The sequence below is a fragment of the Silene latifolia genome, chromosome 6 (assembly GCF_048544455.1).
Source record: "Silene latifolia isolate original U9 population chromosome 6, ASM4854445v1, whole genome shotgun sequence".
Lineage (NCBI taxonomy): Eukaryota > Viridiplantae > Streptophyta > Magnoliopsida > Caryophyllales > Caryophyllaceae > Silene > Silene latifolia.
Window position 1 is genome coordinate 111,919,754 of NC_133531.1, and position 12,313 is coordinate 111,932,066.

The 12,313-nt window shown below is 35.3% G+C and overlaps 1 protein-coding gene across 1 annotated transcript; it reads left to right on the top strand.

The window, feature by feature from the left end:
• Window positions 1–563: 563 nt before the first annotated feature.
• On the top strand, window positions 564–11,348 carry LOC141587106 (V-type proton ATPase subunit B 2). The gene is made up of 14 exons (XM_074408531.1): window positions 564–851; window positions 1,074–1,141; window positions 2,763–2,818; window positions 2,948–3,046; window positions 3,273–3,332; window positions 4,357–4,468; window positions 4,829–5,037; window positions 7,939–8,067; window positions 8,173–8,310; window positions 9,290–9,440; window positions 9,537–9,619; window positions 10,067–10,114; window positions 10,234–10,371; window positions 10,888–11,348. The coding sequence occupies exons 2-14, from the start codon at window positions 1,087–1,089 to the stop codon at window positions 11,071–11,073; spliced, it is 1,464 nt and encodes a 487-aa protein (XP_074264632.1). The 5' UTR covers window positions 564–851; window positions 1,074–1,086; the 3' UTR covers window positions 11,074–11,348.
• Window positions 11,349–12,313: the final 965 nt, after the last annotated feature.

Here is a 12,313-nt window from a genome sequence, read left to right on the forward strand (position 1 = left end):
GACACGCCCCGAAATCCGGATTAGTCGGCCCGATGTGGTTCGGATTACCGGATGGTTTAGACCAAAAACCATCGTATGGAGCGAGACTGCGAGAGACACAAAGTGAGCATTTTACGATAAATAGTGATCATTTCTTAATGTCAAAAAGTGACCACTAATAAAAATTAGTCACTTTATAAAAAATAAAACATTGTCATTTTTTAACATAAAATGACGACTTTTTAAGCAGTCGTACTATACAAAGGTCTTATATTAATTTACAATATATTATAATCCGTACCTATTTCATTTATCTATGATTCTATATTTCTACATATGTTGATGGAAAATATATTTATACAACAATAAATGGATTCAAAATAAACTAAAACAAGTAAATTAGGCCAAACACTATAAATTATAAAAAGCACTTGCATGAGCTTAACCAAACAAACCCTAATTTTTAGAAAAAATAGTTTTTTGAAAATTACTTTCGAAAAACAGAAACTATATTTTAAAAACAGGGCCAAACATGCTCTAAAAAAATTAGAATCAAGTAGTATCTCTAACTAAACACCTAAAATGCTTGGAGTTTCAATTTCTCATTTCTAGTTAACGATGTTTTTGAGTTTTGCTCACCCTCGTGTAAAAATAAATAATTAACTTCAGAAAATAAGAGTAAAACCTATTTTATATAAAAAAAAAAAAATTTTGAACCCAATTATTATTATTTTTTATTTTATTTTTTAATATGTAATGTACAATTTTATATTTAGTGATAGTCTACAAGATCTTAAAATCTTGGTGTCCCTCCTTTTCTCCTCCAATCGGCCTTTTCTCAGCTTAACGACAGCTTCATCATCAAATTCCAGGTATTTCTTCCCGCTTTAGATCTAAACCCTAATCCCCTCTTCTTCGTCAATTCATCTCTACCCCATTCAATCATCAAGTTTCAAACTTGTTTAGTTCTTAGTTTTTAATCCAAATTTCAGTTTGTTGTCTTACTAATTCGTTGATTGATTGATTGTATCCCCAACTTTTTCTCTTGTATGATTATGATATTAATGTTTAAATGATTCGACATTGTTTTTCAGTTGATTGATCAGAATGGTTACGCAAAACCTTGTTGATGTTGAGGATGGCAACCTTGAGATTGGAATGGGTAAGATGTTGTTCAAACTAGAATCATATAGCTAATTGTAATTAGGATTGTGATTTCTTTCCGTGTTCTTCATCGTTATCGTGCTGTGTTGATTGTTGATCATTTTGCTGATCAAAGTTTTGATCTTTACGTGGGAAGATCAGTTGATTTGGATAACTGATCCATTCCATGTCGACTTAGCATTTGATGAGTTAGTGTTGTAACTGGTGCACATACTTTGATTATCAATTGCAATATTCAACCATGGCCGTTCTTGTTGCGAATTTCTTAAAGAAATATTGACAGCCGTGAGGAAGTATAGCTACTGACTTTTGAAACTATATGGTATGATATATTCACAGAGTAGCCTTTGGGGTAGTAGATATATAGTTGAGTTGACTTTTGGGGATGTGATCGTATAATTTCGGAATAACTGTTTCGAATTTTCTAAGTTGTTTATAGTAGGAATGGTGCAAGGTGAATGTGGTCAGTTGCAAGCAGAATTTTTGTGCTTGCATTTCTCTCTAAGCAAACCCACTATCCGTGCAATGGAAATTATATACCTACCTGTCCCTCCAAATCCCTCCATTGAATCACACTTAAGGTTTTTTTTTTCTTCTTTCTGGGAGTAATCTAAGTCTTTTAAGTTTTTTATTATTTGATGCATAAGATTGTGCCACTCGTAAAAAATAATCTTTGCGGGCGTAAATAAGATATAATTGAAGGTGTTCTAAGTCAGGGGCAGAGTCTTTTTTGCTGCCAACTTAGTCACCCTGCCCAGCACTCCAGTATCTGTTGGTATAAAAAATCGTAATTGCTAAATCCCGAACACGATTTGTTTATATCCAACTCATTTTGCCTTTCCTTTTCATCACTACCCCTCATTTTTGAAAAAAATATAATAATAATAATAATAATAATAATAATAATAATAATAATATAATACAAAATAAATTAAAAAAGGAAAAAAAATCACCCAAACCCACAGCCCGACACCCCCTGCCACCCCCACCCCTTCCCCATCACCATCTCCAACTACCCCTTCGCCAGCCCTGACCACCTCAACCCCACGCCGCCAATCACCCTATCCAGCCTCGCCAACCCCAATGTTCCTTCTCCGTCGACCACACCGTACAAAGCCTCGCCGTCGACACACCTTACCCATACCATCGTCGAAGCACCCTACCCAGCCTCCCCGTCGACCACCCGTCGACCATCCGACCCAGCCTCCAGGTCGACTCAATGTTCCTTCTCCGTCGACCATAGCCTCGCCGTCTACGCACGTAACACACCCTACCCAGCCCTACTGCTTACGCACCCTGCCCAGCCCCTTCTCTCTTCACCATCGCTAAGTCGCCGACACGACCCCCTCCTCCCTTCTTCGTCGCCGATTGGTTGGTAGGTATGCTGGAAGGCGGCTGTCTACTCTCTCCCAAAAAAAGTGTAGGATTTAGTTAAGTTTGTGTTGGAAATAGCATATCCCAAAAAAATAGAGTACTTGGTTTTCGTGAGATTATAGGAATGGCTTGAAAACAATATTTGTTGTTCTGTTTTGTTTTATTAACAGTTTGCACTGAACCTTATTGTTTTATTTGCTACACTTACAGTTCTTAATTGCCTGTTGGATATTTGATTTATGCAGAATACAGAACAGTCTCAGGTGTGGCTGGGCCACTAGTTATTCTAGACAAGGTTAAGGTAGGAGTTGATTATTCACTCCCTTTCTATTTTATTTTTTGCACTAGACATTTTTGGTTTTTTTAGTTACATGGTTGTTACCTTGCGAAGCAGTAAACTTTTTTTTTGTGCCTGTGTGTGTGTTTTTAGGGACCTAAATACCAAGAAATTGTCAATATTCGTTTGGGAGATGGAACAACTCGTAGAGGTCAAGTCTTAGAAGTTGACGGGGAGAAGGCTGTGGTTCAGGTAAGAGATCACTGTGTAGCTTTTTTATACGTACTGATATTTAACTAGTAGTTAAAGCTGGCAAATGGATATTTCGTTTGAGTCCGTGTCAAACTCTCAAGCATTATAGCCTTGCCTGTCATTGTCTTTTAATTTGTGCCAGGCTATAACGTTTTCATAGATGTTCTACCTACATCAATATTCTTATTGAAAACTCTGAACATGTTGGTATCTAAATTGCCAACAGGTGTTTGAAGGAACATCTGGGATCGATAACAAATATACCACCGTGCAGTTCACTGGTGAGGTATGAGGATAACTTTCTTTCATTTTAGGTTTTAAAACAAGCAGATTCAAACTTATGGTTGTTTAGTGAATGATGAACAATGCTATATTTTTTTCTTCTTGTGTGTTATGTGTTTGATTAGGCACTGAGTTTTGCAATGTTGGGTTTTGTGCTAAACATATTTTCCTACATCAATTCACTACATTTATGAGTTTGTGTTGTTCAATGAATTAATATGAGTGTGGACCTTAGAGTTGTCAAAATGAATCTACGTGAGCGTGGACCTTAGCTCCCTCCCATGTATAATCACCTAAAGTCCTTGTCCAAAGCAAACTAAATTTGTTGACAACTTGACATGAATGAAGTACTAGATGATATGATGATTTTTGTTGCTTTCTGTAATCGAGGATGGCTTGTAGCTACAGCTGCGTGAGTTTTGATTCGCAAATGCTTAATCAATACGTCTCCCTTATCTTCTGTTTTTTTTGTTAGCCTCTTATTACGTTGATCTTATGAAGTCATTCTTGATTCTTTTAAGGATGGTCTCAACTCTCAAATCTAAAGCAGTAATGAGTGTATTAACTTTTATCTTAATCCCTAGAATATAAGAATCAGCTAATGTGGATGATGTGCTACATTAGAGCGTTTCTAGGAGGAGAGAAAACCAATTAAATGGGAAAGGAGGGAGGGATGAAAGGATGGAAGGCAGTCAGGGCGAGATTGAAGAAAGTGCTCTAGGAACCTGGGGGTTGTTGACTTAATATGAATATTGATGTCAGAACCTCTAGACAATCTAATGGGTTTTCTTAAAGGAATTTGTTTTACTGTCTTTAAGTGATTCTAATGTTGAAAATTTGGTCCCTTTCATTGATTTTTTAGACTTAAAAGTTTAATTTTGTTGTAGGATAAATAAAAAATTTAGTTTTATGGATGCCTAAGCTTTGATCCTGCACCTTTGTGAGTGACCATCCCGTCATAGTATCATAGTTGATCTAGCTACAGCTACTAGACATGCAAAACTATGTTGATCATTTTTTTTCCTCAGGTCTTGAAAACTCCTGTCTCATTGGATATGCTGGGGCGCATATTTAATGGATCCGGAAAGCCTATTGACAATGGTCCTCCTATTCTTCCCGAGGCATACTTGGATATTTCTGGTATGTGGCTTCAGGCCCTATAGAAGTTTGACCTGAACCCCTCGATTAATGCTATGAGGTTTCTTTTTTTCTTTTAAAGAAAAACCCGCAAGGGTTTAGACGATTTCTATTAGATCACGAGTAACAAAATCACCAATGTTCAAGGGAAGCTCGCTGCCCCACTCCCGTCGTCCGTAGGACCAAGGATTGACATGAGCAAGAGCATGGGCAACCCTATTACAATCACGACGAATAAAAGAAAATTCAACATGCTCGAAAAAGTTACAAATAAAGTAGATATCATCATAAACTAGGCAAATATCGCTTCAATACTATGAGGTTTCTGCTTTGCCTGAAATCTTATTCCTATACCCATTTCAGGAAGTTCAATAAACCCCAGTGAGAGAACCTACCCAGAAGAGATGATTCAGACAGGAATTTCCACAATTGATGTCATGAATTCCATTGCTAGAGGACAAAAGATCCCTCTCTTTTCTGCTGCTGGTCTGCCTCACAATGAGATTGCTGCTCAAATATGTCGTCAAGCAGGTTTGGTAAAGCGGCTGGAGAAGTCTGAAGATCACTTGGAGGTATGATTGACCTACCAAAGGTTCATTTGCCTTTAAGAAATTGACAGCTTAAGTTATTGAGCTATCACTAGTCTAAAGCCCGTGAAATTCACAGGCCATCAATTCAAATTGTTGATAGATGAACATGTTCATATTATCTAAAAACGAAGATTATAATTCTAAAAAAATTATCAAATAAATAAATAACTTACAACAAACGGGGAACTGGTATGTATAACATCATAGTTTCCTTTTAAATAAATGATCAGTTACGCTTCTAAAAAAATATCATGTATTTTAAATTTGTAACTCCTCTAAAGGTGTGCATGGTTCACCAATTTCAGGTGAGGTATGAGTTTGAAATGAGTTAAACTGATATATTATGTTTGTTAAGATCTAGTTTTCATGCCCATACTTCAAACCCCTGAGATATGGGTTTTTCATATCGAAACAGGAAGGTAAGTATGACTCATATCACCCCTTAGGTATAAATAAAAATTATAAAATTGATGAAAGTTATGCAACCAAAAAAACACCAGTCAAGTATCTTTGGCTAAAAAAATGATTATATAAATTTTATACTCCGTATTTCTCATTGACATGAATAAATTCAATAATTTATGTGTGAGAAATAATGGTGTTAATGATTTGGTTGTTCAGTAATATTTACATATTTTCAAGGAAAAATTATCTAATTATGAAAAATAGTTAAATATGACAAGTAGTTAAAAAATAAGTAAGTTTGATTTAATTCCAGGTACTAAAATTGAACCAAACACTTGGTGTGAGGAACCAAGTTTCAACCTGATACTACCTTGATATGATTCTTGATTCCAAACTCATATCTGTATGCGAACCAAATCCCCCCAATAGTATAACTATTTCATGCTCCATATAATACAATATTAAAACATATTTCCGCAATCAATACGTCTTACTCAAATGGTTTATTTGGGTATCAATATAATATCCCGCTTACTCTTATCAATAGCTTTGGAATGATGTTTGTTTGTTATTAGGCTCTGTTTGGCAAAACTACCTGAAAAGGTAGCTGAAACCTGAAAAGGTAGCTGAAAACTGAAAAGCTAACTGAAACCTGAAAAGGTAATTGATAAGGTAGCTGAAAATTAGGAGCTGATAAGGTAACTGATTATATAAAAAAGTGTTTGGCAAACTAGCTGAAAAGGTAGCTGATTTTGGTAAATGACGTAAAAGGATATGAAAATTATTTAATATTATAGAATAAAGGGGTAAAAAATGGAAAATAAGTCATTTCAGGTACCTGATTTCTCAAATGCTACCTGAGGTATCATTTCATTTCAGGTACCTTATTTGACCAAATAAGCTACTTGCCAAACACTTGCAAAAAAATCAGTTAGCTGAAATTTTGGTCAAATAAGCTACTTTGGTCAAATAAGCTACCTGAAATGTCGTGCCAAACGGAGCCTTAATGCTTTGACTCATATGATATGCTTTGTTGGTTATTGATGCTTTGACTCATAAGTGGCATTATGTATGTCTCATGTTGGAATACTATTATCAATGGACATATTTAAATATGTTAGTAACATATAAAATCATAGGTTGTTAAAATAGAAAAGTCACTTAGAAAACCTTGTAGTAGTGTTAGTTTTGGTTGTTCAAACCCATGAGAAATCAAATTTTTCACAGGTGTTGTTTTCTAAGGTTTAGATACGGAACAAAGTTTATAAAAACGTACTCCCTCCAATTCACCATTTTCTTCCCCTTTCCTTTTTGCACAAGAAACAAGAAATTGAATTTGGACCACACAAAACACACTACCTCACATGCTATTGAATTTGGACCACACAAATCAACCCAAAAAAGGAAATACGGAAGAAAAGCTGAATAATCCGTTTAAGGAAATAGAGAAGAAAATGGTGAATTGGAGGGAGTATTATTTAAAAAAGGTTTCTCATTTTTAGTAGCCACAAAAAAAATTTCAACTTTTTCATGGATCATGGATATTCATTTTGAGAGTATATGCATTTATATAAATTTAATTGTTATAACAATTGATAAACTTTGTAAAAGAAGGGAAAATTAATTACTATAATTTATAAGTCATCAATACAATTTATGTGCCATTTTATAGAGCCATAAAACCTTGGCAAACAACAATATTAGAGACAATATTAAAGGTTGACAACTGTGTATTTTAGAATGATATGCAATTCCAGGTTGAAATTTCCACATGTGAAAATCACCAGGCCACTGAAATTTGAGAATTTTTTTTTGTTATATTTTCGATTTTTTCTAGTTGACTTAATTTCCATTAGTAATTCACCGGTTAAAAATTGCCCTCTAACAATATGGTCCCGCTACGGGTTAACATGCACAATTTTGTTTTATTTACCTAGTTTTGAGCATAAAAATATGTTGTTTTATATGATTAAGCATTTGTTTCCTTTTATATAAGTATGTATTTCCATATTTGCTATTCAATAGGTCTTGGTATAGACGGGTGGGGCGTATAGACGGGTAAAGACCTCTAATAAAATGGGTAGGGGGACAAGGTGGGGCACTCCCCATGTGCTTCCCACTTTATGGCAAATGGGTATTTTGTGAGGAGAAATGGTATCCGTCTATACGTATAGACGGATAGTGTCCGTCTATAATGAGAATTTGTGTTTGCTATTAGTGTTTACTGCTTAGCTTTGAAAGCATGCCATGTAAGCAATGCTAAAAATTTAGATTGCCATGTAGGCGGAACATATTGGGAATTAATATATTGTAGAATTGTATAATGATTTTCAATAGTTGTATGTATGATCTCTCTAGGTGTGCAAGAGTTTTTGAATAATGGTCTTAGTGTTCAAGCATCCTCTTTAACGCCATGCATTTTATTTCCTCTCTGTTGTTGTGGTAATTGTGATTGAGAATTTCCTGGATCTGTTATAGGGTGGTGAAGAGGACAACTTTGCCATTGTATTTGCAGCTATGGGTGTTAACATGGAAACTGCTCAGTTTTTCAAACGTGATTTTGAAGAAAATGGTTCTATGGAGAGAGTTACACTCTTTCTCAATCTGGTATATAACCTTTCATATTGATGCTGTCTATCATTAATTTTCCTGTGCCCTATTTTTGATCCTGGATTTTATTACCTAATATGTTTATTAACTGTCTAATTGTAGGCTAATGATCCTACAATTGAGCGTATCATTACACCTCGTATTGCCTTGACTACAGCAGAATACTTGGCATACGAATGTGGGAAGCATGTTCTTGTCATTCTGACAGACATGAGCTCGTACGCTGATGCACTTCGTGAGGTAACACATCATCTCAATCTGATACACTTCAATTTATGGCGCTAGATGTTACTTTTGCTTTACAAAGCTGATCCTTAGATGCCTGTGATTGGTGGTATACTCCGTACAAAATATACAAACAGTGGGGGAAGTGAGGGGGTAGGCATTAGGAAGCACGAATGATGGTTCCATAAAATGACAAGCATGGACCGCTATAACAGTACTACCTGTCTTTTACCACCAGAAATTACCACAGAATGTGAAATTGAGGAAAATCCCAATTAATTTCCATTTAAAGTGAACCATTTGACGCAATTTTTATACTGTACCCTCAGGGATAAATGGGTAATTCACCAGTACAATAGAGTTGGCACTACATCAGAAATATGGAGAATAGTTTTAATAGCATTATGTTCTCATTCTAGCGGGAAAGGATGAGAAAAGTAAATCAAATCATCAAACTAGGAGTATCGCCTGAATTGTGGCAAATGGAGTTTTTTGAACTTTAGGGCTAACTTTAGCATTAGCAAAAACATCTTGCTTGTAGACTGGATTAGTTTACATAGGTAAATAATTATATGGTAAGTTTTTACTAAATGAAGTCCTAAATAGTTCCAACACCTTTTTCTTAGGGAATCTACAACGCCTGCTTAATCTCTTGTGTATTAATTAACTGGACAAGGTAGGTCCTGTATCATGTAACTTGTGCAACAACATCATCTCAATGCCTTGAGGACTCCCATAAATGGTAGGAAGAGGGCTAGAATTGTGGGAGGAGAGGCGAATTATGATGAGGAGGGAGAAAGGTGGGGTGGTGCATGTGATGAGAGGCTGGTGGTGTAGGGATTGATTGGGTTGGTGCAACGGACTAGGGGAGGTGGCCGTTTTCTTAGTAGGAGAGAGACTTTCTAATTATTTCTTGACTGTCACAAATGGCAAAATTAAATATTTCCAATTTGTGATTTTGATCATTAGTGTGACAATTTGCTTCTTACTTCAGGTATCAGCTGCTCGGGAAGAAGTGCCTGGGAGACGTGGTTATCCAGGTTACATGTATACTGACTTGGCCACAATATATGAACGTGCTGGACGAATTGAAGGCCGAAAAGGCTCTATCACTCAGATTCCTATCTTAACTATGCCTAATGATGGTAATTAGGCGTTTTTTTTCTTTTCTTAATCTCCATTTACAATGATTAGCAGTGAGTACTATTGTTGCTAATCCTTGATGGGATTCTGCATTTTAGATATTACTCACCCAACACCTGATCTTACTGGTTACATCACGGAAGGGCAAATCTACATTGACAGACAGCTGCACAATCGTCAGGCAAGTATCTTTTAAGGATCCTGTGTACTTGGCTTGGAAAAAAAACTTAAAATTATCTGATGACGAATATGATTTTATCAAATATACTGGTTTAGAATTATGAACCCTTAACGTCAGTTTTTTAACGTATGTTTGGACTGGAAAAGCTTAAAATTGATTTTATTAAAGAATTATAATCTCATTTCTATTTAGCAACTTACTTTCTCGTTATCTGTCAATGTAATATTGTATTATATATCGGTTTCAGTTTTGACCATGAAATAAGTCGCTACAACCCAGTATAGTTCGTTACACCATTACCGCCTCAAGTTCCGGTTACGTTAACCTTCTTAACTTTACCAAACGGCCATGATGCCGTGTTAAGATTTAATAACATGAAACATATAACAGATTGACGTTAAGATAATTTTATGAAGCTGACTTTTGTTCTCTATTGTTCATGTGCAGATATACCCACCAATCAATGTTCTTCCTTCACTTTCCCGTCTGATGAAGGTAAAATACAAGAAGCTTTGTCAATCTGAACTTCCAGCATTCAAGTGATTGTTGAATGTTCTTGCTGCACTGAATGCTCTCAAATTTTTGCCGAACTTTTCTTGTGACTTTTAATGCAGAGTGCCATCGGTGAAGGTATGACCAGAAGGGATCATTCGGATGTGTCCAACCAGCTGTATGCAAATTATGCCATCGGAAAGGATGTACAGGCCATGAAAGCTGTTGTTGGAGAGGAGGCACTTTCTTCCGAAGATCTGGTAAATTTCTCGCATTAGTTTATTTATGTTCAGACCTAAGGGTGTAAATGAGCCCTTTGAGCTCGTGCTTAGATAGGCTCAAAAATGTCGGCAGCTCAGGTTTGGCTCGAAGCTTGTTGAAGCTGAAATTGGAGCATGGGATTAGCCTTGGACATATGAATCCAGGATTTGACTCGATCCTGTTCAGTTCACTCTTTTTCTTTTATTTCAAAATTAATCTATAAAAAGGCATATAAGTAAAATTAAATATTATTATTATTATTATTATTATTATTATAAATTATTAAAGAACATATAATTTTTTCAAAATGAGCCCACACAAGCTTTTTCTTTGAGTTTTAGTGGGCTCTGCGTGTTGCGAGCTTGAGATCGGTTTGACCGATGTCGAGGTGAACTTTTATTGAAGTGATTTTGAGGACTTGTCGAGTGGACTCAACACCCTGTCCTTGTTACCATTCAGACAGGAAAAATAATTTATACTATAATTAATCGGTTTGTTTCTCTTTGAACACTCAGCTATACTTGGAATTTTTGGAGAAATTTGAAAGGAAATTTGTGACCCAAGGAGCATACGATACGCGCACCATCTTTCAATCACTTGATTTGGCATGGACACTCCTCAGGATTTTCCCTCGTGAGCTGCTCCACCGTATTCCGGCAAAGACCCTCGATCAATATTACAGTCGAGATGCTACAAATTGATGACGGGCTTCCCAGCTGTGTCGAGCCTATTAAATTTGTTTGTTACTGCTATTGTTTTGTTCTTTCTTCTAGTATCAATAAAGGTTCCCATTGTTTTTTGAGGTCCTCTAAAAGTGAGGTTGTTTGGCTAGTTGATGTGTACATTACTGATATTCTTTTAGCAGGACCATGTAGATTTGTTGGGAAGACACAAACTTGTATTATTATTATTCTTATTTATTATTTTCAATTCACGTATGTGAGGCTTGAAGGCAAGCAGTTTAAATAGCAAGAAAGCACCTCCTCTCTTTGCAGCATTTTCTTGATATATATACCATATATATATGACTTGACTCTTATTTTGGACTGAAATTGTCTGAACTGATTTGAACTCAAATTTTACTCTCTACTTCAAATTATTTAACCACCTTCAACTTCACTTGTACTTAACTTGACCAAATTAATTAAACTTAACCAACTAAATTTAATTCAACGTAATTTAGTTGAACTAAATGAATTAAACTAAACTAAACTAAACTAATCTTAATAGACCTGAGTTGAACGAAAACAAGTCCAAAATAGCAAATTTGGGTTCATGGGCTCATGGCAACAATTGCCTTTTCAAGAAACATCAAGCATCATGATCTTTACGCCTGTTTTTTGGATCAAATCGATCCGATCTCGAATCGAATCAATCAACTTATAGGATCTCGAATCGAATCGAACTTATAGGATCTGGACGTAACTTATAGGATCTGAACTGAACTTACACGATCCGAATTTAAATTAACTTAAATTAATTTAACTTAAATATTATTATTATTATTATTATTATTATTATTATTATTATTATTATTATTATTGTTCTTGTTGCTATTTTTATTATTACTAGTATTGGTGCCCGGCTTCGCCCGGGCTACATCTACTTGCCATTAATTTTTTTTTTAAATAAAATTACTTAAAGTTGCATAACCCATAAGTTTATTATTTATATATTTTTTATAACATATCATAAAATTACGATGGAATAAATTTTGAGACAAATTCACTACTCCCGCTATTAATATTTTACTCTTATTAATGAAACAATAGTAATAACATTTCACTACTTGTCCGTAATCATTGTTATTTTTACTACTCCTGTCGTAATTATTGTTACTGCCACTACTGCCGCATTCGTAATTATTGTTACTTTCACTATTGCTACATTAATATTGATTATTTCACTACTCCCGTTGTTGTTTCTACCCCTCTCACTAAT

Bases quoted from the DNA above. Each gene is read 5' to 3' on its own strand.
- LOC141587106 (XM_074408531.1), top strand. From the start codon at position 1,087: ATGGTTACGCAAAACCTTGTTGATGTTGAGGATGGCAACCTTGAGATT. The intron at 3,047-3,272 runs GTAAGAGATCAC...AATTGCCAACAG, and splicing joins GGGAGAAGGCTGTGGTTCAG to GTGTTTGAAGGAACATCTGG. The intron at 9,620-10,066 runs GCAAGTATCTTT...GTTCATGTGCAG, and splicing joins GACAGCTGCACAATCGTCAG to ATATACCCACCAATCAATGT.